General features: G+C 42.4%; 1 protein-coding gene across 3 annotated transcripts in view; it reads left to right on the top strand.

The window, feature by feature from the left end:
• Positions 1 to 27,818, top strand: part of slc2a8 (solute carrier family 2 member 8) — a 93,305-nt gene that overhangs the window by 45,726 nt on the left and 19,761 nt on the right. For all 3 annotated transcript variants that reach the window (XM_061261227.1, XM_061261226.1, XM_061261228.1), the window contains exons 2-7: positions 6,285 to 6,448; positions 13,300 to 13,462; positions 13,536 to 13,742; positions 14,066 to 14,165; positions 14,721 to 14,932; positions 24,226 to 24,375. In XM_061261227.1, the coding sequence (XP_061117211.1) occupies positions 6,360 to 6,448; positions 13,300 to 13,462; positions 13,536 to 13,742; positions 14,066 to 14,165; positions 14,721 to 14,932; positions 24,226 to 24,375 (921 nt within the window). In that variant the 5' untranslated portion in view covers positions 6,285 to 6,359. The remainder of the gene's footprint in view (positions 1 to 6,284; positions 6,449 to 13,299; positions 13,463 to 13,535; positions 13,743 to 14,065; positions 14,166 to 14,720; positions 14,933 to 24,225; positions 24,376 to 27,818) is intronic.

The raw sequence follows: 27,818 nt of genomic DNA, 5'->3' as shown, positions 1-27,818 counted from the left end.
AAATGTGGACATACATTTTCTTATTAGTGCAACATGCTCTATTTTCTGTTAAATGATAATGGTAAATGATGGTAAACAGCATGCTCTTTCAGTCTGCGTTGGACCAAATTAAGCCAGGAAACGTACTAGCCTATCAATGTATTGTACTAATTTCAGCTCCAAGCAGCTAGTTACCATTTAGAAACTTCAAGCGCTTTTTTTTGTGTGCTAGTTTTGTGCATATTATTTCAGTTTGTTCAGTTTTTTAAAAACACTTTAGGTTTGCTTATAAATTATTAAATAGTATTTTAACCATTGGTAAACTGATGGTAAGTCTGTAACTGTAATAACTTAATGAATTTATTCACCAGCCAGGATTTGACCCAAGTATTGGAGCCCTTCTTGTGAGGCAGCAGTGCTATTCACTGCATCATCATGCCACTATCTTTCTGTATGCTTTCCAAACTGACCGAAATTAAACAGAAACTAGAAGTTGCAGTATGGCCAGGGCTGGACTGGGGCAAAAAATAGGCCCTGCCATTTGGCTCAGACCGGCCCACCACAATCGGTCGGACACCGCCCATCACTACAACATCCTTGCAGTCTGTTCAATATGCATATGATGGATATCTACCATTCATCAAATCATTAGTGTCATGGACAGATCAAGTATACCAATGCAAGTGTGGACCAGTGTACTCACTCACTGTCGACTTATTCCAAGGTGATGAGACATCTAGAGTTAGCAATAGTATTAGCCATTCTGTGCTAACATTCATAAGACCTAGCCCAAAAAATTATGCTAACGTAACGTTGCTTAGTGAGACCGAGTGACTGACTGACCGAGTGACTGCTTAGCTTACCTCTTTAGTGCTAGCTATATCCTCCACTGTCACAACTGACTCTGAGTCTGTGTCACTGTCCGACTCGCGTTGCTGCTGACTAACGTTAACGTTACTGCTACTGTTACTGCTACTAGCAGCAGTTCCAGAGAACATTTGTGTAATCTTTCTACATTTTGAGGCATCCTCTGCCAACTTTTGGACTTCCTTGTCTCTAATTTTCTGGGCACCTCCTTTGCGCTTTCGATCCATTTCGATCCATTTCTCAACTGACAACAACTTGACAACAGGGAGGAGGGGTCAGGGTTGAGCCTACCAGACGGGAGGGGTTGGGCTTAAGCATGTGATTGGGCCGGCCCACTGTCAGTATAGAAAATGAGCTAATGGGCCGCTGTCCATTTTTTGGGGGCCGCTCGATAACAAAAACATTAAAAATGTTTATTTTTTTTATTTATTTTTTTATTTTTAAATAAATAAATAAATCATACCGGTCCAAAACTAGACCGGCCCACATGCCCGCGGGCATGTAGACTATATAGCCAGTCCAGCCCTGAGTATGGCTAGTTGGTAGCCCTCGTGAGTATAGCCAGCTTTCTCTCCTCCTCATTGTTCATAGGTTGTTCATTGTTTATAGGTTATTGAATTTAAATTTTAATAAAAAAATCTTGAAGTTGTCATATGGCCAGTAGGGGGCTCTCTACTGGCCATAGTGTTTGTTTTAATACTGTCCTACTGATGGCTGAGAAACTTCACAAAAATTAAACAGAAGTTAAAGGTATGATAGGTCATTTCCGACTTCTAACGGTCAACCAAGTTCAAATTATTGTACAGCTATACAATGTTTTTACAATGTCGGTCTCAACTGCATATTTTGAAACCCGAATTTAAGGACTATAAACATGGGGTGAGTCAACATGTGAGCCTTTTTCAGTGATGGGAAGGGATTTACAATGATCTTGTAACAATGTTTTAACACTTTCAATTTTGAATTCTGAAGGTTGTAGTGTGGCCAATCCATTAAGTACAGTTGATTTTACTGTCGGCCTACTGACCATTGTAAAGCGAATAATTTTTTTTCCAAATAAGAATTGACCAAAATTAAAGGGAATTATATTTTGCATTCTAAAAGTTTTAGCATGGCCAGTTGGGGGCCCTCTGGTATTGGTATTAGCACTGTTCTACTATGTTTGAGAAGCTATCAAATTCATAAATGACCATCCCATCCTTAAATTATCATGCAACATGCAAACTTCACACAGCTGGCATTGAACCCTGGACTTTCTTGCTTTCTGTTGCGACAGCGCTATTCATTGCACCACCGTGCCGCTAATTTTTTCATTTTGAAAGTTGTAGTTTGGCCAGTAGGTAGCTCTCTAATGTGTATTTCCAGTTTTATATTTCTAATTTTCATGCTTGAGAAGCTGTTGATTCTTCTCCCCAAAATGATTCCCGAAAAGGAATCTAAATTGAAAAGCTGTAGTATGGCCAGTCGGAAGCCTTCTATTATGTAGTGTTGGTTTTAGTGCTGTCCTACTGACAGATGTCAAGCTACTGTGTCTTTTCATATAGTAAAAAATTACCTAAATTAATCCAAGCTTGAATTCCCTTTCTCATAGTTAATATGGGCAGAAGAGCCCCCCTAACCTGTAGTGCCCACAAATAGTGCACGCCATCATACAGCTGAGAAGCTATTTCTTTATTTCACGCTTTGTTCCTGAGCTCCACTCCACTATGATGCACGTACGCTCACCTAACATATCCTTCTTTCTTGTTGTTATTCCTCGTTTTCCGATTTCCGTTTTCCAAGTTTAGAGAAATAGAGGCATTTTTGTTTCATTGTCAATTTTTTTTTTTTTTTCCCACTGGTTGATTTTCATGGTGGTCTGAGATCATTTAAGTTGTAATTTTGGCAGTAGCTGGATGTGCATCCAGAACAGTATTATGCATACCCTCCTATTTCTTCCCTGGTACCACTGAGAGGTGCATTTCACATTGGCATGTTGGGATGTAAAGGTGAACCGGTCTTAAGGTATATTGTGATAAAGTCAGGGATGATTTTATTTTATGCATCACAACAATGGGAAATAGCCTCTTCGCCTGCCTGTAGCTCTGCTCCCAAAAGGTGGGTAAAAAGTGAAACATGGCATTTGACAAAGTTGCAAATTGAACTGTAATAGTGGATTTAAATTACATAAAATGTTTCAGAAAAGATTGTTGTGTGTATTTTCCGTCTTTAAAATAAGCTAAAATATCTGCCCCAATGACTTGCCCCAAAAGTTGCCTTGTGTAGCATCACCTTATGTTACTTCCCCTAGTCATGACCTAGCTTGCATCTTGCTAACATTAGCAAAAATCCCAGATCAATATCAGGTTGGTTCAGAAATTAAATCTAGCTAGCTTGCTACTTTGGCTATGTTGGCTTCCAGAATAAATTGGATTTTCATTGTGTCAATTAAAGTTGTTAATGGTGCATTTCATTTTCATTTCATTAGCCTGTTACTAGCCTAAATCCGGAGCTGTGAATTTCTCAACTGACGATTGCTCTGACAATAAGCATTACATGACCTTTAAATGGAGACTGTTTGACCAATGCTGTGAGCAGCAGTTCTGGTTTTATTTATGTTTGTGTTCATGTTTTTGACACTGCTTAAAACCAAGACGTCTTTTAACGTTAAAACTGCCATTCAAAATGCTCCACATTGGACATGACCTCTCCCACTCCTACCCAGAAAAAATGTTAACTCATATCATTTGAGTAAGGTCAGGGATCACTGGGATGGGATTTTGAGTATGAGATTGGGCGCAAAATTTTGGTGTCAATATTTGCAAATGGTTAACATAATATTTAATAAGCAAATGGTTGGCATTTATATAGCGCCTTTATCCAAAGCGCTGTACAATTGTTGCTTCTCATTCACCCATTCATACACACACTCACACACTGACGGCAATTGGCTGCCATGCAAGGCACCGACCAGCTCGTCAGGAGCATTTGGGGTTTAGGTGTCTTGCTCAGGGACACTTTGAAATATCAATTTCGAGGGCTAGAGTGAATACTGTTTGAATTCACAATGTGTTGTATAGCCTACTTGGCTAATGGGCTCATAATGAGGTTGCTGAACAGGTGTTTAATTTCTTTCATAAATCTATCAACACAATACAGGTTTGGCTAATTATAATTTGCTTTGTTTTTACATTTTTTATCATCCTCCATGTGGCTCGTTTTTGTGGCCAGGGGCCTCATTTATAAAACTGTGCTTAGGATTCACGTCAAAAGGTTGCGTACGCATGAAACCTAGGACGTGCGTACGCAAAAAAAAATTCTGATTTATAAAACAGTGCATCCGCACGTCCCACGCCAGTTTTCCTTTATAAATCACAATCAACTCTAAATGTGGCGCAACTTTGCCAGCTTCATGTCCCGCCCACAGTTGCCTATAAATAGACAGTGAAACACCCCTAATGAATATGCATTTCACGAAGACGACAATGGCAAAAGCTGAAAAGAAGGCCAAGAAAAGGGATTTCAGCCTTTTGATTGCCTCTGAAAAGCTACAGGTGTGGGAATTATCCTAATTGATTGTAAATGACGAACAGTTCTGCACAACGAATGTGCAAAAAATTTTTATAACAATAAACACATTATAAAACATGATATATGAATATGATAACAATATATGAAACTATGCTCGTATCTGCCCGACTGACGCATTGTAAACGGCATCAGTGCAGCGCAATTTGTCCGACTGTTCACCATATTATTTATGAGAATACATGAAGTATTGTTTAACAATTCATCTACATATTTGAGGGATTATTTTACAACAACATCTCCGTTTATATTTATCACCCTAAATCATATTTTTTGGGCACTCCAGGGAGCATCAATCAAACAGCTGTTTGTTTATTCGTTGTAAGAGAGGCTTTTATCCGTTTTTGCAAATTAACTCTTCGTATATGATACGTGAGAGGTAATATTTCATTGCATTACATTACATTGCATGGCATTTAGCAGACGCTCTTATCCAGAGCGACGTACAACAAAGTGCAAATTAAACACAAGAACAAGTGCAAAGAGGACCTGAGAGGACAGTATAGGTCCGAGTCCTAGTGTAAACATGCAGAAAATCAGAACCCTTTAAGAGTACAATCAACAACAATCAATTTCGATTTATTTTACACAGTGGTATCTGTTGTATATCATTTTCGACTTCTCTCGTCGCCAAATGTTGTGTTGCACTTAGGAAGGGAGAGAACCCGTATAGCGAGATTCAACAACGCAACACTTTAATAAGTATAACAGGGACGAAGCACGTCCTTACAGCAGCCATACCCAGCCACAACTCCCGGCAAATCTTTATACCTTTTTAGATCCTGTTTCACTTCCCGTTTTCCTGGTCTTACGTCACGAGCATTAAAGGCACAGTTTCTCATTTCTCCAGTTAATGTGCGTACGCATGGGTCAGAGTTTCCGTGGAGGACCGCACATTTTCCCGTCAAGTTTTTTATAAATGCCAAAGTTTGCTTAGAAAGTGGCGTACGCATTCTTTTGTGCCTACGCAACGTTTATAAATGAGGCCCCAGGTGTCCATAATTTCACCAATTAAGAGCCTTTAGTTTGATCAATTAAAAATTGCCTTTTTTATATAATTGCTTGCAATATAGCACACTATGCTTATTGTGCATGAAATGTACATTTATCATTCATTCATTCATTATCCTAAGCCTATCCCAGCATACATTGGGCGAAAGGCAGGAATGCACCCTGGACAGGTCGCCAGTCCATCGCAGGGCACACACACCATTCACTCACACACTCATACCCACGGGCAATTTAGACTCTCCAATCAGCCTAACCTGCATGTCTTTGGACTGTGGGAGGAAACCGGAGTACCCGTAGGAAACCCACACAAACACGGGGAGAACATGCAAACTCCACACAGAGAGGCTCCGGCCGACGGGGATTCGAGCCCAGGACCTCCTTGCTGTGAGGCGGCAGTGCTACCCACTGCACCATCCATGCCGCCATGTCCATTTATATAGCACCTTTATCCAAAGCGCTGCTTCTCATTCACGCATTCTCACAAAGATATTCAATTGAAGGTTAAGTGTCTTGCTCAGGGACACCTCAACACACCCATGGTGGGATCGAACTGCCAATGTCACCCCGAGAATGAGAATGAATTGCATTAACACTATAGCAAAGCCTAATTCAATTTGGTTCTCCACAAAAGTATTTGTCTTGCAATTTTGCATATGCACCCAACCTTCAACAATATGCAGCTAATATGCTATTTATCTAAGCTCAAGAGGTGGGCTAATAGGTCCGCTTCTATTAGCTAGACAAGTGCGGTATGGTTTGACGATAGCTAGCTATGTGCTAACATAAGTGTAATAAGCCCTGCTAAAATATGATGTGCTAACGTAAACTTACATCAGTGCATATGTTTTTCTCTTCCACAGATGGAAACAATATCCAATTTTAATTATTTTTCTGTTCAGACGAAGATCGCTTTGATGAAGTTGAATAAGTGAGGAATGGACGATGCAGATGAATCAAGGTCTCTTCTGGATTCAGAGAATGGAGGGCAGACTGAAGAGAAGTTGGAGCAGGACATGTACTTTGAGTGAGTGAGTGGTTGAAAGCTGGCATGCATGCAGGGTCTCAAACTTTTTTCTCCACCAGTCACTTTGGCAGGTAGATACAGATTTCCACTAGCTGCAAACATCATGAGTACAAACAAACAAAAAGGATTTGTTAATATCTAACACACTTTTTGTGTTATTACTTTAGTTGTTTTCATCACATTTTATGTCAGTTTCTACGTTTGTTTTACAAATTCAATATGTGTTGTCCTTAATGAGACATGGGGGTATTTTTTTGTGCTTTTCTCGGGAATCTAATACTATATGGCAAATAGCACTTGCTAATTTTGGTCTCTATATCTATCTATTTTTAAAGTTTTGAAAACATCTTTGATGACAACTATCAATTTCCATTTTAGAAATAGCCTATTTCATTACCAGTCAACCAGGCAACTTCCAGGGGTAGGCATATAGTAAGGGTTGAAAATGCTGCACTGTCATGGCTGCCTACATGTCAACACAGCATGTTTTGACCCTTGCTACAGTAATCTAAATGTATTTTGACAACTTCATGCTTTATCATATCGTGGCAAGTTGTATGCTGTAATAAGTATATTTTCAAAAGTAGAACTTGATTTTGTTGTTGAAGTGTGACCTGTAAAATGGCTGTCAGGATTTTTTTAAGCTTGGAGGCTTTTAGCCTTTCAGCAGAACAAGGATTTGGAGTAGAAATCAGTCAACTGAAATGAAAATGAGGTTGGGTTGTGCGGGTTTGGGTCGAATTGCCCAACAAAATTTCTAACTTTACTAAATCTAAGTGAAAGAACGGCAAAGCCTCCGATCATGTTCATATTGATTTTCAAATTTTGCCTAAGCGGCTATAGCCAACCGAAGCAAAACTGTGAGTCAAATACTAGCACAATCCATAAGCCTAGATGATTAGAAATTAATTGAAACTCCTTCTTCAAATTGAACAAACTGCATCATTAATTAATTCAAGGTTAGTTTTCCCAAATATATAGTCAACTGCACTTGCCTACGGTAGCCTTCCAGAAACAAAAGAACTAGGCTAGTTTATTATCCGAAAGATCCATTACACTATATGAATATCCTACCCACCTACTGTAGTAGACTAGCTAATTGGAGAGTCCACATTGTCAAGGTTTAGTTTATTGCACGGTGCTTTGAGCGCACGGCCAGCTGAGTCAAAAGTGCGCTCACTTGCAGTGCTTGTTGCTGATATGCAAGACATTGCCTTTGCCAGCATGGAGAAGAGAGGAAAGGTGGATTGGGGCTCCTTCCAGAATGCAAGGAGATCCACTTTGATGTTTCTCTGAGTCAGTGGCGCTGGCAGTCATAATCCTGTACGCATCGTGCATACATTTTTAATTTTATTGATTCTGTTCATTTTCTTTCTTTCTTTTTTTTCTTTTCTATCTTGAAAATAAAATTGTGACAACAGGAGTGTTGTATATTGCCTGAGTATTATCTCAACTTATACTCTGAGCTACAACATTTAGTCAGACGGAGATGGACTTGAACAATACAAGGATTCATAATATATGACAAGGAGATCCTGTGTTGAATTCTTTTTTATTGAATAATGTGCTTGGCTAACGTCACTCTAAGCCGACAAACACTGCAGCCGTTTGATGGAAATACATTTGAAGGCGTGTTAACGAATCATCGCAGTCATTGCAGTCACTGGTGTCATTTCAGGATCAACATTTCTGGCGCTTAATCATGACGTTGGAAATGTTGGATTTAGCTTACTCATTTATTTATCTTGTGTGTTAGCAAGCAAATAAGTAGCCTGGAAATGAGTAAACAAAACGTTGGGTTAAGGTCTTGCCTGTAGAAAAAAAATCCTCTCGCAGTGAGTTGCTGCCAGAACAGTCCACATACCGAACTGCGCACAGCTGGATTTCTTAATGTTGCCTTGGGAAAGAGCCAGTCTATGTATTCCAAGTTAGATCGCTCACACCAGCAAGCAATAAAACACAATAAATATGGACTCAAAGCAGTCATCAATCTAATTGCCGTTTGCGGACAGCAAAACATACCCATTCGAGGCCACACGGATGAGTGTAGTAATTTTTAGGTGCTCCTGAAATATCTTGCTGAGGGAGATGAGTTGCTGAAACAATATGTTGAAAATGCACTAACCTGTCTAACGCAAAATACTGTAGTCATCAAATTCAGTATGAGCTGATTGAGATGGAAAACAGATTCAAGACGAAATTCTCCGCAAATGCAGGGATGCCCAGCGGTTCTCCCTATTGGCTGATGAGACGGCTGATATTAGTAATGTTGAGCAATTGGCCTTTGTAGTTCAGTATTGGGACTGTTCTGCAGCTACTGAGTGCGAGAGGATTTTTTGGGATTTTTTTCTACAGCTGACATTATCTACGAGACCTTAACCCATCTTTTGCGCTTAATGCTGACTTTTATTGCACGTTTCTCTGGGCTATATTGTAGCCTATTATTTAGCTGGCTGTTGTTTTTCAGGCCTGTTGGCTGGTCTTTGAAATGCTTGCAGTAGGCTAGTGAGAGCTTTGTGGTAGTGTTGTATTGGTAATGTTGGTGGAAAAAAAAGAAAGAAAAGAAAAATAGAATCAATCTCTCTTTCTATCTCTTGCTTGCTCACTCGCTCGCTGAGTAGACTGCGTATCCGCGCGCGGGAACCTCGACATTACAGGTAGCCTACAAGCAGGTTCTTGTGCGTACTATGGAATAGAACCCTATGGAATAGAACCCTATGGAATAGAACCCTGCCGGCGCCACTGCTCTGAGCGAGTAAATCAGTATTTATAAATCAGGCCAATGTACATTTTAATAATTTACAATCATCTCATGGATAGTTCCGGTATTTCACTGAAAGAACATTTTGCTTCAGTTGGCTGATGGCCGCCTTGTCCTTACTCTCAATCACCTGTTTGAGTTTGCTTTCATTTTCACACACTGACGCCCATATCACCTTCTATCTTTTCTTACATATGATTGCTCATTTATGTTTCATGTTTATTTTTTGTATATTGTATGTTTGTATTTGTCTGTGTGTGTTGTCTGAATATATGTATATTCATATTTGAGCCAAGCGTGGGCCAGATGTTCCCGTTAAAAAGGGACATGGCGCATATTGGAATTCTTTCATAGTATTTAATGTGACTTATAAAGTTTGTTCGCCTGAACGTTAGGGGAATTGGCTCAGTGGCCCGGGTCATTTAACCAAAGTTATGGTTTATATTGACTATTTGTTGGGTTAAATTGAATCCCGTGGCTAGGTTTTTGTATTTCAATGTCCCTATAGGTTACAGTTATTAAAAATAAAAAATTAAATTACCAATAATAAATGCAAATACGAGATCGTCTTCTCTTCTAACTTTACCATCTTGAGAATGGAGGCAAATAATTGTAGGCTAATCAAATGCCAATGCTTATACTAGCTAATATATAACCATCTACTGGACAGTTGAAAGGTAACAAAAAACAGCAAGCATGTTACAGTCATGGTTAAAGGGTATTTCCAGCACTCAGCTACACCATTGCCATATTGCTGATATCAAACACATTTTACCTACTGAACAGAATTACTTGTGAATGAGGAACAGCAGAACAAGATACCCTAAATGTTATTTCACCTTATTATCAGCACCCTCCCCCATGCGTGCGGCCACTCCCCGTAGCCTCAACCTGCCCTGGTCATGCACGCGCGTTTGACATGGTAGCTCTGTGTGACGATAGTGCCCTGGTCATGCGTTTGACATGGTAGCTCTGTGTGACGATAGTGCCCTGGTCATGCACACGCTTTTGACATGGTAGCTCTGTGTGACTATAGTGCCCTGGTCATGCACACGCGTTTCACATGGTAGCTCTGTGTGACGATAGTGCCCTGGTCATGCACACGCGTTTGACATGGTAGCTCTGTGTGACGATAGTGCCCTGGTCATGCACGCGCGTTTGACATGGTAGCTCTGTGTGACGATAGTGCCCTGCACATGTGTTTGACATGGTAGCTCTGTGTGACGATAGTGCCCTGCACATGTGTTTGACATGGTAGCTCTGTGTGACGATAGTGCCCTGGTCATGCACACGCGTTTGACATGGTAGCTCTGTGTGACGATAGTGCCCTGGTCATGCGTTTGACATGGTAGCTCTGTGTGACGATAGTGCCCTGCACATGCGTTTGACATGGTAGCTCTGTGTGACGATAGTGCCCTGGTCATGCACGCGCGTTTGACATGGTAGCTCTGTGTGACGATAGTGCCCTGGTCATGCACACGCGTTTGACATGGTAGCTCTGTGTGACGATAGTGCCCTGGTCATGCACACGCGTTTGACATGGTAGCTCTGTGTGACGATAGTGCCCTGGTCATGCACACGCGTTTGACATGGTAGCTCTGTGTGACGATAGTGCCCTGGTCATGCACACGCGTTTGACATGGTAGCTCTGTGTGACGATAGTGCCCTGGTCATGCGTTTGACATGGTAGCTCTGTGTGACGATAGTGCCCTGCACATGCGTTTGACATGGTAGCTCTGTGTGACGATAGTGCCCTGGTCATGCACATGCGTTTGACATGGTAGCTCTGTGTGACGATAGTGCCCTGGTCATGCACACGCGTTTGACATGGTAGCTCTGTGTGACGATAGTGCCCTGGTCATGCGTTTGACATGGTAGCTCTGTGTGACGATAGTGCCCTGGTCATGCACACGCGTTTCACATGGTAGCTCTGTGTGACGATAGTGCCCTGGTCATGCACACGCGTTTGACATGGTAGCTCTGTGTGACGATAGTGCCCTGCACATGCGTTTGACATGGTAGCTCTGTGTGACGATAGTGCCCTGGTCATGCACGCGCGTTTGACATGGTAGCTCTGTGTGACGATAGTGCCCTGGTCATGCACACGCGTTTGACATGGTAGCTCTGTGTGACGATAGTGCCCTGGTCATGCACACGCGTTTGACATGGTAGCTCTGTGTGACGATAGTGCCCTGGTCATGCACACGCGTTTGACATGGTAGCTCTGTGTGACGATAGTGCCCTGGTCATGCACACGCGTTTGACATGGTAGCTCTGTGTGACGATAGTGCCCTGGTCATGCACACGCGTTTGACATGGTAGCTCTGTGTGACGATAGTGCCCTGGTCATGCACACGCGTTTGACATGGTAGCTCTGTGTGACGATAGTGCCCTGGTCATGCACACGCGTTTGACATGGTAGCTCTGTGTGACGATAGTGCCCTGGTCATGCACACGCGTTTGACATGGTAGCTCTGTATTGAAAATGTCTGATGAGACGGAATTGTTGAAAGAGTAATGTTTATTCATAATAATATAAATTGAATTCAGGCACAAGCACATTACTAATTGTTCCTGTTTAAAATTGTAAAGTGGGACAATGTATTTGTAAATGTATCTTCCTTTTTAATATTTATTGAATGGAGGCAAAAGTGCCTTGCTAATTGTTCCAGTTTATGCAAAGGGCCGTTGAAGGCATGCTATTGGCTGATTCCTGGGCACCATCATTGTAGTTCCTCTTTACGGCACCTGAGTGAGCTCTGAATTAAACTGCGATCAACGCCTAATAATGCCTAATAACTTACTCTTTGCAAAAAAATGGACTTGTTATGCATTGTTATGCATAGCACTTAGGTCCTATTTTTTGGTGAGAATGTTTCAACTCAAGTTTGAGACCATTCCTAGGTGTAATTCTGAGCAGCTTTAGCAGCTGACGGCTCCTGACACTACTTAGTCTCGATTGAAGACCATTATTAGTTCATTAGTTTAATCATTATTTTTTAAATTTTATTTAACATCTTTGTGCAAGATAAATGTTATATAACTGCACTCTGTTTTAATGTGGGTAGCCTCTGGATTACAATATGAAACACTGCAGCATGTCCACAGTGTTAAGTAATCAAACTGAATTTGTTGCTTGTAAACAGCATAGTCCGTGCTTAATTAGTAGACATTAATTTATCAACTTAGATTATTGAGGTGGTGCAAATGGAATTATTGTTGGAGAAGAAGCTTGCAAAAGTGGATATCATGACCTCTTGCTGGCAGAAGGACAGAAGTACCATGCAAGAAAACAAGGGGAGGCAAATTGGTGGCCCTACTGATAAGTAACATTTTGTACATGAAAGGTCTCCAAAAGGACATCGTTTGACTGAAATATCTGATCCAAATGGAGTGAATGGGTAAATAAAGAATATTTGCTTTGTGGGGTTTGAGAGGGGACCGCCCTCAATAGAATTAGCTTCTGGAAGTGGAGTATGGCTTGGAAAAAAAAAGAATATTCCAGTGTGGAGAGGCTTTGGGGACACTTGGGCCCACCTTTTGGAAAACACAGGTCAGATGTTCCTGCTTTGTTCAATCCACTCGAAACCTTTGTCCTGGTGTTGTTAACATCCTGGGGTATGAGTGGGAAAAGAAATCTGGTTTTGTCCAGTACCAGAGATATATATGCAATCACTACAGAATAAATAACTGTTTTTGGATTTCTTTGTTGTTTTTCAGAATAATTATGTCCCATATGTTTACTTGAATGAGACTGTCCGGTCATAGGATGTTTTGATACAGATCTGCTCTTTATTTCTATCTTTGAGCCATGTATGAACTTTATATAGCTTTGGGGATAATGAGTTTATTTTCTGGAATGGACCAATTTATTCTGATTGAGGTGTTTACATGAGACCTTTGTATTCCATTTAGGCAATTATTCTGATTAATAATGGAACAGATTATTAATGGAATATTTGGCTCCATGTAGTAATGCTGCAGCTAGTAATTCCAGTTGGGTCTCTTACAGTCTCTTTGAGTCTTTATTTGGCAACAATTCTGATTTCTAATATATCAGCTTTTATCTGTCTTCCCTATTTGTCATCAGAAATGTTTGCAACCGGAAGCTGTACCTGGCCACATTTTCAGCGGTTCTGGGCCCTTTAAGTTTTGGATTTGTCCTTGGGTACTGCTCACCTGCAATCCCGGACCTGTGTAAGATAAACAACCCCCAGCTTCAGTTGGATGCTGATCAGGCCTCGTGGTTTGGGGTAGGTCTTATTCCTTATATCTGTGCCATCAGGGCTAGAGATTGTGCCTGACTTCGCTGTGTCTGTTTTTCAGTCTGTGGTGACTTTAGGTGCGGCACTGGGAGGTGTGGTGGGTGGCTGGATAGTGGAAAAAATTGGACGGAAACTAAGCCTGATGTTCTGCTCCATGCCCTTCATCTTTGGTTTTGCCATCATCATCGGGGCTCAGAATGTGTGGATGCTGCACGCGGGGAGAGTCCTCACTGGAGTGGCCAGTGGAGTCACATCGCTGGTGGTGCCTGTATGTACATTTTCCATTTCATTAGTGCTAAGGATATGGTGCCAAGATGCTAGGCAGGATTACATTTAATAAATGTATTAACATTTGTAGTTATTTCTGTTGTGATTGTTGATTGTCACAGTGGGTTTCACTGCTGGTTACTCTTTAGAATAATTAGGGGATACAGGGAAATACAGAGAAAAATATTTTTAAAATAAAAATGTGATTACATTACATTACATTACATGTGATGCTTTGTCAATGCGCATGCAGCTTATGATTTAGGACCAGCCACCATTTCCAGTTGTCCTCCATATTTCTGACCCTTCTTCATATTCCTCCAGCTCTACATTTCTGAGATATCCCATGCTCGTGTCCGGGGGACAATTGGCACATGTGTGCAGCTCATGGTGGTGTCAGGGATAATGGGAGCATATGCAGCAGGTATGGAATCTAAATGATACGAGTCAAATTAAACCAAATCAAATAAGATTTCATAGGTTTGCATGCCTATGTCTCAAAAGGGCTTCGTGGTGAATTGTTCACACAATTCTTGTCTCTACAAATGAATACAGCAAACTTTGGTCATGTTCAGGGGTTTGTGTGAGTCAGGAAGCTGTCATTTTCAGGAGTTGGCTGAGTTGCAGAGATAAACCACATTAAATGCTATTTGTAACTTTCATATGCATGCCATATCTTCCCCAAAAATGTGCCTTTTAAAAAATATATAAAAAATGATGATGTAAAGCCTGTAATTCTGGCATATTTCACACCATATGGATGTAAAAACCCACTACACTTGGCACTGTAACTTCATATTCAGTTTCATTTCAAATCCAATATGCCGGAATACAGAGCCAAAACCCACTATTCCCTGAATAAAATGTCTCCCCCCTAAAATATGTGCCTCCCCAATCAGAGCAGTCTAGAACCAGGGCTAGTTGTTAGACGACCTGTCCTTGTCTTGTTTTCACTCTCTTTCTCCTGTTTCTGGTTTAGGTCTGGCTCTGGACTGGCGCTGGTTGGCAGTGACCTGTTCTGTGCCACCCAGCCTCATGTTGGTGTTGATGTGCTTCATGCCCGAGACACCGCGGTTCCTCCTGTCACGAGGCCGGCGACGGGAGGCTGAGGAGGCCCTGCGCTTCCTCCGGGGGCCCAACGCCTCTGTGGAATGGGAGTGTGACCAGATAGTGGGGGCGTCCCGGGAGCAGGTGAAATTCTGTGTTAAATTGAGCCGTGCAACTGCAAAAAGCTATGAGTGAAATTATTATATAATAAGTCCTAATGGTTTCTCAGCTCACATTTTACATATTATTGTTAATTATGTCTTTTCATTCACAATCGTTTGACACAAAAGATTGATAGTAGGCCCCTGAGCAACCCGGTTTGAACTGAAGTATGCATCGCAATAACTACAATCATAACATCGCAATAACTACAATCATAACATCGTAATAACTACAGTGATCATAACATCGCAATAACTACAGTGATCATAACATCGCAATAACTACAATCATAACATCGCAATAACTACAATCATAACATCGTACTAACTACAGTGATCATAACATCGCAATAACTACAGTGATCATAACATCGCAATAACTACAGTGATCATAACATCGCAATAACTACAATCATAACATCGTAATAACTACAGTGATCATAACATCGCAATAACTACAATCATAACATCGCAGTAACTACAATCATAACATCGCAGTAACTACAATCATAACATCGCAATAACTACAGTGATCATAATCCATTGCGCCTGCAGACACACAAGTAAGTTTCAAACAGGGGACCGGGGACTGACATTCCCCCAGAAGCTTGCAAACTCCAGTGGTTACTGGAGGTACATTTCTCCATTGAAGTACATTCAAAACTACCACTTTAGCAACTATGTATTAATGTATACTAGATTTACTAGCACTTTAAAATTCTGACCTCCACAGGGGTCTTGCCCTTTTCCCAAATAAAAATTCCAGACTGCAGACACTCATTCTTGTACCGCTCTCCAGCACTTTGGCAAACAAACTGCCTTCTGCTACAGCCAAATATTTTTGACTCATCAGTCCAGAGAACCTGCTGCCATGTTTTGGAGATCAATATGATCAGATCACGTTACAGTAGCTGAACTAATTATTTCACTGACGCTGAACGCCTCGTTAGGATTAATAGCACCTCAAAGAGAACGAGGCCATCAGCCATATTCAGAACAGCACTGCTCTGTGCTATGTTTGCGAAACATAAAGCTAACCATAGCTAGCTAGCTATCTCGGTCTCTGAGCTGAACCAAGGAAGTATACATAACCTGCTGTGTGACTGTACCCAATAACACATACAGTGCACTCTGTAAGTATTTGGATGGTAGTGCAATTTCTGTCCTTTTGGCTCTGTACTCCAGCACCTTGGATTTGAAATCATGAATATGACGTTAAAGTGCAGACACTCACCTTTCATTTGAGTGTATTAAAGTCCATATCAGGTGATCTGTGTAGGAATTACATCCCTTTTTATTACATTAAATTACATTACAAGGCATTTTGCAGACGCTCTTATCCAGAGCGATGTACATCTTAGGGGACCAAAAGTAATTGGCCAGTTCGCTTCTCAGCAGTTTCATATTTGTCGGGTATAAAAAGCAAAAAGCAAACCAGTTGCTCGTTCCAAGTGTCACTTTTAGTGAAAGCTGAATCTGCTCCTTATATTTCAGAAATTTCCTCTAACTTGGGAAAGGCAGAAACCCAATGCCTTGGGTCTCGTGTGGCACTATTGCAAGTCCCCCAGGCACATCTTTTGACCATTTGCTGAATGGCCTGTCTCCCCCTGCCCCCATTAACCCTGTGGTGTGAAACCAAGGACTGGAGTTCAGAGAGAAGACACATTGTGTGAGAAGCCAGAGGAGCAGTAGGACCTCTACAGATTGGCATAAATCCTAAAAGCATTATCCTGTAAATTGGCCAGTGCATCATCTATGTGCCCTCGGGGCATACTGCTCAGTTTGTTGTACACTGCATAGTTGTGCTTACAAACTACTGCTTATTGTTTAAAAAACAATTATTTTTCTAATTTTACCCATTCCGTTACATTTATTGGTTCCATTCATTGCTGTTTTATTTTGTCGTATTTTAATATAAATGTATTGATTTATTAATGAATGTATTTTTTATTTATTTATTCTTACTTTATTTTGTTAACAACTATTTTAGATCAGGCCGACATATTTTTATGAGATTGTTTTAATTTTAATCTGTTTTTGTTTTAATCTGTTCTTATATAGCCTACATGCCTAGGAGCCTATAGGGGCGGCCTGTAGCGTAGTGGTTAAGGTAAATGACTGGGACACGCAAGGTCGGTGGTTCTAATCCGGTGATAGCCACAATAAGATCCGCACAGCCGTTGAGCAAGGCCCTTAACCCTGCATTGCTCCAGGGGAGGATTGTCTCCTGCTTAGTCTAATCAACTGTACGTTGCTCTGGATAAGAACGTCTGTCAAATGCGAATAATGTAATGTAATGTAGGAACCATGGAAATACCCAGCGAAAGGAGGGCTTTGGCTTGTGGATCCTGTGAAGTAGTCTATCGAGGAACATAATGAGGGATATGAATGTGAAGGCAAAATGGAGAACTGAAACCTGAGATTATCCTACTTCAGGAGAGGGCTCTAAGTCTGAAAGAGATCACTGAAGGGGAGCAAGCCTGTCTTCATATTATCACTTATGCAACCTGGTGCTTGTCCTGATATCCATCCCTCACCACGGTATTCTAGTGGGACATGTAACATCCATGTCTCCCCATGGGGCCCTTTCCCCAGACCTCGCCTAAAGCAACATGTACTTCAGTCTCAACAACTCAGAGGAATGCATGACTTTAACATCACTGATTCTGAGGAAATCCTTCTAATCAGCGACTGTGCAAAATGTTAATGTTCCCCACATGACATGCAAAACAAAAGTTCATGCTGAGTGTATATCTGGTGCTAGAGTTCTTGATGTATTCAATGTAGTGGTAAACATGTGAGATAGAAATGTTGATGAAATAATTCTACGTGCTCATTGGTTGAAAATTGGTTCTAATTACCACAGCCAATGGCGTTTCAACGTCAGCGTGCTTACAGAGAAGGGGGAGGGATAAACAGTGTTGTGGTTTGAAGGTGTTTGTTGCTGCTATTCCTCTCTTGACCATCAGAAGTACAAAATTACCTATTGTACCTTTAAATTTAATAAAATTTAAAGTGTTTGGATAGTTAACTTTGGTGACTTTTGCTCTGTTTGTTTGTTTGTTCAAAAAAAAAAAAAAAAAAAAAAAAAAAAAAGGCCCTTGTCCTTATCTTTGTTGTACAGGTAGCAGTTGAAATTGTACTTACCTCTAGGGTCTTTCAGCGAACTTATCCCTGGTTATGGGTATGCACTTTGTTGTACGTCGCTCTGGATAAGAGCGTCTGCCAAATGCCAATAATGTAATGTAATGTAAATTCACTGAAGATGATGACACCGGTGCATATATTATTACTGTGAACATGAGGATAGGGCTACAGTCTTCTCGTCTCCATTAGCGGTTTATTAAGGGGCGGCCTGTAGCGTAATGGTTAAGGTACATTACTGTAGTGTAGTGGTTAAGGTACATGACCCTGTAGCATAGTGGTTAAGGCCTGTAGCGTAGTAGTTAAGGTACATTACTGTAGCGTAGTGGTTAAGGTACATTACTGTAGCGTAGTGGTTAAGGTACATTGCTGTAGCGTAGTGGTTAAGGTACATGACTGTAGTGTAGTGCTTAAGGTACATTACTGTAGCATAGTGGTTAAGGTACATTACTGTAGCGTAGTGGTTAAGGTACATGACTGTAGTGTAGTGGTTAAGGTACATTACTGTTGCGTAGTGGTTAAGGTACATGACCCTGTAGCGTAGTGGTTAAGGCCTGTAGCGTAGGGGTACATTACTGTAGCATAGTGGTTAAGATACATTACTGTAGCGTAGTGGTTAAGGTACATTACTGTAGTGGTTAAGGTACATTTACATTTTTTGTCATTTGGCAGACACTTTTAATCCAAAGCGACTTACAAGTGCATAGGTTCTACCACAAGTCAAAGCATCACATCCAGAACTAGGAAAATACACATGAAATGCTGTTCTAAAATGCTGTTTTTTTTTGTTTTTTTTTTGGGGGGGGGGGGTTAGACAAGGATAGGGGTATCAGAAAGGGGGGGGCGGGGGAAATCAGGAGGGAGGACTAAGGTAGAGTTTGAAAAGGTGTGTTTTGAGTCTGCGTCGAAATAGGGGGAGGGATTCTGCTGTCAGTGGTACAGTGGTAGGCAAGTCATTCCACCACTGAGGAACCAGAACGGAAAACAGGCGTGAGCATGCAACACTAGGGCCTTGAATCGGATGCGTGCGGCAATAGGAAGCCAGTGGAGGCCAATGAGAAGCGGGGTGACATGAGCCGACCTGGGCTGACTGGTGATCAGGCGGGCTGCAGCATTCTGGACCAGCTGGAGGGGCTTGATGGCACACTCTGGGAGACCGGCTAGGAGGGAGTTGCAGTAATCCAGGCGGGAAATGACGAGCGCCTGGACTAGGAGCTGGGTGGCTTTCTCCGTCAGGAGATGACGGATGCGGCGTATATTATACAGAAAGAACCTGCAGGTTCTGGCAGTAGAGGATACTTGTGGATCCAGGGTGAAGCAGTTATCAAGAGTCACCCCAAGATTCTTTGCCGTACGGGAGGAGGAAACTACAAAGTCCTCAACTGTCAGTGAGAGGTCGATTGATGGAGAGGACTTAGCAGGGATGTAGAGAAGCTCAGTTTTGGCAAGGTTGAGCTTCAGGTGGTGGGAAGTCATCCACGCAGAGATATCAGCCAAGCAGGCAGAGATCTGTGTGGTGACTTGGGTGTTGGGGGGGAAGGAAATGAAGAGTTGGGTGTCATCAGCGTAAGAATGATAAGAAAAGCCATGGGAAGAGATAACAGAACCAAGAGACATGGTGTATAGCGAGAAGAGGAGAGGCCCAAGAACTGAGCCCTGCGGGACTCCAGTTTGTAGGGGGTGAGGGTCAGAGACTGAGCCCCTCCAAGTCACCTGGTAGGAGCGACCAGACAGGTAGGAGGAAAACCAAGCGAGTGCCGACCCTGTGACACCCATCCCAGACCGCGATGAGAGCAGAATCTCATGGTTGACTGTATCGAAGGCGGCCGACAGGTCGAGGAAGATGAGGACAGAGGAGAGGGATTTGGCTTTAACAGAGTGGAGTGCCTCAGTGACCGCGAGCAGGGCAGTCTCAGTGGAGTGGCCACTCTTGAAGCCAGACTGGTTGGGGTCATGGAGATTGTTCTGGAGAAGATAAGTGGACAGTTGGGAGCAGACCGCCCATTCCAGAGTTTTAGTGAGAAAGGGAAGAAGAGAGACAGGCCGGTAGTTGTTCAGGGCAGAGGGGTCAAAGTAGGTTTTTTGAGCAGGGGAGTGACTCTGGCCCTCTTCAGGGAAGAGGGCATGGTGCCGGAAGAGAGGGAGGTGTTGATTAGAGAGGAGAGAAAAAGGAGAATGTCATTGGATATAGATTGTAGGAGGGGAGAGGGGATGGGGTCAAGAGGACAGGTGGTCAGGCGGTGGGATGTAAGGAGTTTCAATGTGTCGGCCTCAGAGAGGGGAAAAAATGAGTTTAGGGAGTTGGGGAAGGTAGGAGGGTCAGCAGGGGGAAAGGGTTGTGAGAAGGAATTGCGAATGGCATCAACCTTCTTTTCAAAGAAGGAGACAAAGTCATCAGGTGTAAGTGATGAGGGAGGTAGGGGGGAGGGGGGGCAGAAGAGAGGAGAAGGTTGAAAACAGTTTGCGGGGATTAGAGGCGGCAGCGTTAATTTTCGAGTGAAAGAAGGAAGATTTTGCTCGAGAGACAGAGGAATGGAAAGATGATAAGAGGGCATGGAAGGAAGCCATATCACTGGGGAGACAGGACCTTTTCCATTTTCTCTCCGCTGCCCGCAGTTCGGTTCGGACAGCTCATAGAGCATCAGAAAGCCAAGGACTGGGGGGGGAGGCCCGAGCTAGTTTGGTAGTGAGGGGACACAGAGAGTCAAAGGAAGATGAGAGGGAGGACATGAGAGTTGTAGCAGCATCATCGGGAGACAGTCGAGAGAAAGACTCCGCGGATGGTAGGGAGGAGAGGATTGTAGATGAGAGGGTGGAGGAAGACAGGTGGCGTAGGTTCCGCCGACAGGTGACAGTGGATGGTGGGAGAGATGGATAGGTGTTAGAGGAGAGTGGAAGAGAAAAAGAGATGAAGGAGTGGTCAGATATATGGAGTGGTGTTAGAGAGGTTGGTTGTTGTGCAGCTCCTTGTGAAGATGAGGTCAAGAAGGTTGCCTGCTTTGTGGGTGGGAGGGGAAAGAGTGAGGGTAAGGTCAAAAGAAGAAAGGAGGGAGAGAAAGGTAGACTGGGTGGACTCCGAGTTGAGGTTGAAGCCACCCAGGAGGATCAGGGGGGTGTCATTGACTGGTGAGGAGCTAAGGAGGAGGATGTCCATCTCATCCAAGAAGCTCCCCAGAGGACCCGGGGGGCGATAAACAACAATAATAAACAGTTTGCACGGCAAAGTAACAGAAACCGCATGAAATTCAAGCCACCAGCCACACAGAGATCAATACCGGCCGATCTGGGAGGGAAGATGAGGTTTGAGATATTCTGCCCATGTTGGCAGGAGGCGAACCTCCTACCTGACTGGGACCTGGGGAGAGGAGAGAGGACAGGGATGGGAAGGAAACACATGGAGGGAACTAGGGAGGACAAGAGGAATAAAACGTAGTGAAATGAGGGCAGGCAGCAAAAACAAAAACAGTCATCAGGCTCTCAGACAGCCTGGATGGACACCCGTAGATAGACACCCTCGACTTTGTACACCTGCTACTTCGTACGCCGAGGCTGCCGCACACAGCTGTTAAGGCTGTACATTACTGTAGCATAGTGGTTAAAGTACATTACTGTAGCATAGTGGTTAAGGTACATGACTGTAGTGTAGTGGTTAAGGTACATTACTGTAGCGTAGTGGTTAAGGTACATTACTGTAGCGTAGTGGTTAAGGTACATTACTCTAGCGTAGTGGTTAAGGTACAGTACTGTAGCGTAGTGGTTAAGGTACATGACTGTAGTGTAGTGGTTAAGGTACATGACTGTAGTGTAGTGGTTAAGGTACATTACTGTTGCGTAGTGGTTAAGGTACATTACTGTAGCGTAGTGGTTAAGGTACATTACTGTAGCGTAGTGGTTAAGGTACATTACTGTAGTGTAGTGGTTAAGGTACATTACTGTAGTGTAGTGGTTAAGGTACATTACTGTAGTGTAGTGGTTAAGGTACATGACCCTGCAATGTAGTGGTTAAGGTACATTACTGGGACACGCAAGATCAGTAGTTCGATCTTATTGTTGCCACAATAAGATCCGCACAGCCGTTGGGCCCTTGAGCAAGACCCTTAACCCTGCATTTCTCCAGGGGAGGATTGTCTCCTACTTAGTCTAATCAACTGTACGTCGCTCTGGATAAGAGCGTCTGCCAAATCCCATTAATGTAATTTTGTATAGCCAGAAGGGGGAGCGCCACTCACAACTTCCCAAGCCTTTTATAATTGGTTCATCCACCACGGCATGCCATTGACCCTGCATTTTCTTCATTGTGCATGTGACCAATCATGTGACCAGAAAACACGTGAGCACAGTCATGTGACCAGGACACACGTGAGCACTGAGCGAACATGCAGCCCTGTGTGGCAGAATCTTTCCACATTATTTTCTATTTGCATCGCTGTCTCTAGATCAGTAGTCCTCACTCCTGGTACACTGATGTCAAACTTTAGTCCTGGAGGGCCGCAGGTGCAGGTTTTCAGGGTGTTCTCGGCAGCTGGTTCATTTACACTATTTGAACACTTTATTGTGTTGTAGATTTAATTTTAAATGGATAAAATTGCCATTTGCCCATAATGACCTATAATGACAAAGTGGATTAAAAAAAATTGTAATCTAGAGTATTCAGACCCTTAATTCAGTACTTTGTAGAAGCTTTGTGAGTCTTCTTAGGTAAGTCTATACAAGTTTTGCACACCTGGATTTGGGCAGTTAATCCCATTCTTCCTGGCAGATCCTCTCAAACTTTGTCAGATTGGATGGAAGTGTCTGTGAACTGCCATTTTCAGGTCTCTCCACAGATAGATGATCCCATCTACTTGCCAGTTTATTTTGTAACCACCAACCATGATGTTTTAGAACATCATCATCACCTGTACTTGAGTGTGTGAGATGTTCGGAAAACACAGTCTATGTTAGGCTATAGCCAAATGACAAAAAATATTTAGGATACAATACAATACATTACACTACATTAATGGCATTTGACAGACGCTCTTATCCAGAGCAACGTACAACAAAGTGCATACCCATAACCTGGGATAAGTGCACTGAAAGACCCTAGAGGGAAGTACAATTTAATCTGCTACCTGCACAACAAAGATAAGGACCAGGGCCTATTTGATCAAATTTTGTATTTTGTATTTTTTTTTTTATTTAATACCGCAACACACAAATTTATGAACAAACCACTTACCTAGCCAAACACTGCTTACCTAGCCAAACTAAACATCCTGATACACAAATTACAATTGTTTCTTCTCATCTACCTTAATTATATAACTAAAGGACATGTTAAAGACATTGATCATAAACGTTATTGAGGCTAATGTAACTTATCTTTAACAATATTCTTGGAGATTTAAAATGGCTGTCCCTAAGACAGCGTTGCTACGTCAGCTAAATGACTCGGCGAAATGACTTGGCTAAATGATGCCTAAAAGCTGCCCTGCTTTTACATGTGAGGCGTTGGAGCTTGCTGCTTTTCACCCACCAGCTTTATCCTCTGCAGAAGGGTAAAGGCTGCATGTGCCGTGCGCTGTGGCCATCTCTAAGCAGCAGCAGTCCCATTGGCTGGTGGATGCTATTGCTATGGCATATCTGGCATAACTGGCAATCTGGTTGCCATTTTGAACATGATGAAGGATGATGAAAGAGAACATAACCTTGGTTCGAGGAGAGATCCAATGACTTACAGAGCTCATGTCTGGGTTTACTGAGGGGATCAGGGGATTTGATCATTTTGGCACACATGAAATCTCTGTCCAGCTTTTAGCAAAGTCTGTACTGTAGTTTAAACATGGTGCTGTAACTTCACTCTGATAGAAAGAAGATGATGCTAGGATTTCACCAGTTGAGGCTCACAAGTCATTATGTTTTGTGTTTGTGATCATAATGTGCAGTTCCACAATGTGTGTCCTTTATTAAATGCATTTCAATGAATAACATTTTATTCAAGATTTGGTGGATTCTGTATTTGTTACCATTTTTTCCACAAGTAAGTCATCCTTGTATTGTGGAAATACATCGGACCCAACATTAAATAAAACAAAAATATATGGTAATGGCAGAAGGAAAAGTTGATGAAAGTACTCTTTGTATCCCCAGGGACACAACCTTCAGCTATCTGACCTTTGGGACCCGGGGGTCTACAGACCTTTGGCAGTGGGTGTCCTGATGATGCTCTACCAGCAATTCACAGGCATAAATGCCATCATGTTCTACGCTGAGACTATCTTCGAGGACGCCAATTTTCCGGTAGGTACACATTCCATTGTGTTCTATAATGGAGTGTGTGTGTGTGTGTGTGTGTGTGTGTGTGTGTGTGTGTATGTGTGTGTGTGTGTGTGTGATGATATCCGTACAAAATACATTGAAAAAATAATCACAACCACACTATTACATTACATTACATAACATTATTGGCATACTTATCCAGAGTGACGTACAACAAAATGCAAATTGCATACCTATCACCAGGAACAAGATAAAGATTACAATCAGTGGACAATAACAGAAAGAAAAATAGAATCCATTAAGAAAAAGAATGTTGATCCAGGAAGACCTCATTTAAAACCCTCCAGATGAATCAGGTGATACAATTTTCCGTGTTCCCTGTACACGGTTCCATTCATGAGCAGCATAATGTGAGTAGGCTATGCTAACTGATCTAAGAGAGTGAAGAGTGAAAAGGGTTGCTTGTTTAATAGTGCCCTGTAAATATACAGCGTGGACCGATAATGTCACAACTTTGGAGACAATATGTATGCTTGCGAGTGTTTACATGTATATGACTCACCACAGAGATAGTGAAGAAGTTGAGTTGTTCCACCAAACATTGGATTTGGGCAAGGTGCGTGATCAAAGTGACTTGGTGTGACTTGGCTGTTGATGGCATATGTGATGGTAAATGGTTGGCATTTATATAGCGCCTTTATCCAAAGCGCTGTACAATTGATGCTTCTCATTCACCCATTCATACACACACTCACACACCAGCGGCGATTGACTGCCATGCAAGGCGCCGACCAGCTCATCAGGAGCATTTGGGGGTTAGGTGTCTTGCTCAGGGACACTTCGACACAGCCCGGGCGGGGGATCGAACCGGCAACCCTCCGACTGCCAGACAACTGCTCTTACTGCCTGAGCCAATGAGACAACTGCTCTTACTGCCTGAGCCAATGAGACGACTGCTCTTACTGCCTGAGCCATGTCGCCCCTGGTTCCAGCCGTGATGGTTCCAGCCGTGTCGCCGTGATGGTTCCAGCATCTCAGAAACAGCTGACCTCATGGGATTTTCATGCATTACATTCTAGAGATGTTGCGAACTTTGTGAACACAGAGACAAGCAGAACAGAGAGGGCAGAAGCAAGCAAGCAATTCATACAACAGTGCAGATTGCAGTAAAGAAATATCAATGTCTCGGATAAAATTAAATGGTGGTCTTTCAATTTGAACACTGCAACTATATGACGCTTCCAGTAGTGGAGCTAAAGTGGGGACAGCTGGGGTGAGAGTCCCAGGGCCCCAGTCCCAGAGCCCAGCCCCGGGCCCCAGCATTTATAACGGTTCATTGCTATAAGAAACATAACAATGTATTTATATACAACAGCACTAAGGATTATATTCAAGTCAAATAACGTACAAAACATGACCATGGTGGGTAGCTAAACAACCCTACACTATACACCGATGAGCCCAAACATCATGACCACCTGCCTAACATGCTGTTGGTCCTCCGCGTGCCACCAAAAATAGCTCTGATCCACCAAGGCATGGACTCTACAAGACCTCTGAAGGTGCCTTGTGAGGTGGAGCCACCGTGGATCGGACTTATTTTTCCAGCACATCCCACAGATGCTCGATCGGATTGAGATCTGGGGAATTTGGAGGCCAGGGAAACACCTTGAACAATTTCTGCAGTGTGGCATGGCGCAGTATCCTGTTGAAAGAGGCCACTTCCATTGGGGAATACCGTTGTCATGAAGGGCTGTACCTGGTCCACAATGTTTAGGTGGCACGTGTCAAATTGACGTCCACATTCATTCCCGGGCCCTGGGTTTCCCAGCAGAGCATCACCCAGAGCATCTCCGCCACCAGCTTATCTTCTTCCCACAGTGCATCTTGGTGCCACCTCTTCCCCAGGTAATCAGCAAAAACATATCCTGCTGTCCACATGAAAAAAAGAAAACTGGACTCACTGGACCAGGTAACCTTCATCCATTGCACCAGGGTCCAGTTCTAACGCTTGCATACCCATTGTTGGCGCTTTTGGACAGGTCGACGGCTACACAAGCCCATACACAGCAGGGTGTGATGTGCTGTGTGTTGAGACATTCCTGAGGTCTTTATGCCTGCCCATTTCTCCCACATCCAACACATTTGCCTACCCTCTAATATAGCGCAGACCTCAACATGCGTTGTTACAAGATGATTAATGTTATTCGCTTTATCTGTCAGTGGTCACAATGTTTTGGCTCATTGATGTATATTACATTACCTTATTATATTACTTGAATATAATATGAATATGGGCATATTATATTTTCTGAATGCCTAAACATAAAAGTGGAGGGAACAAGACTGGATAACAAAACATGTCTCTCATGGACCTGGCAAAACTGAGTGAACAAGCTAGCAAGTTGGACCTGCAACATACTGTCTATATTGTGGATGACTAGCTGAGCACAAGGCTCCTCAAATACCCTGGTTCGCAAAAATGCTAATTACATTTAACTGGTGTTTAGGTTGCAGCGAGGCTGTGATGCCACAGCTTTTGGTATTTTTGGGGAATTCATAAGCTGCATGAATAAGTTTGCTGATTTTACTCTCTGCTCTGCCACTGCTTATGGGCTACAGCTCTGTTATTATATTCAAGACCAAAGGTAGACCAAACGTAGCTTGGTTAACCTTTTCACTTTGGCCCCTTAGAAGGCAATTTCAGCCTGTTTTGTACTAGTCCTATAAAGGTGTCAATATCTCAAAACATGTTTAGTGCACACACGGGTGAAGACTTAAATTAAAGAAGGGGTGTGTACCATTCATGAATTCAGAACAAATGTATGTCAGAGCATGTACATACAGTGTACACAAAATATACATAAAAATACAAATAAATGACAAAACACCTTATGTAACAATTTATAATGACCAACCCAGAATAACTTTATATTTGTGCCTAAATTTGATCTCAATGTGTGTACACGATTTAGTAAAAATATTTACAGGCATTAAAATTCCACCTGAGTTTTCCCCAAAACTGCACCTGGATGTCCTCAAATGTCTCCAAATCTCTCCAAATACAAAAATCTTTTTGTCCAGACACATCAATGATCAGAAAAGCTTACTTTTCTATTAAACCCAAATTACCCAATATTAGACAAAACGTAGAGAAAATTTACATTCACGTGTTCTATTCGCAAATATGAAGTATGTTTTATAAAGCATGCCCAAGATTATTTCAAAATTAGGTCAACCTAATTGGCCTGTTAGCCAAGCCAGTGAAATGACTGGTTTGCTATAGCAAATCCAACAAAAACACTCACTGGATGCTTCACGCACTGAATAGTCATTCTGCTATGCGAACGCAGCTATATTCCTACACTGTCCATCACCTCAATTGGACACATTATACCTAGTTGGAAAGGGTAGGGAACCCTGTACAAGAAGATGTTTGACATTGTGGTCAAGTAGTTCAAAAC

Source organism: Conger conger, chromosome 11 (genome assembly GCF_963514075.1).
Source record: "Conger conger chromosome 11, fConCon1.1, whole genome shotgun sequence".
In the NCBI taxonomy this organism is placed as follows: domain Eukaryota; kingdom Metazoa; phylum Chordata; class Actinopteri; order Anguilliformes; family Congridae; genus Conger; species Conger conger.
Note: the sequence above shows the minus strand (reverse complement) of the source record. Positions and strands in the feature narration are given on the sequence as shown.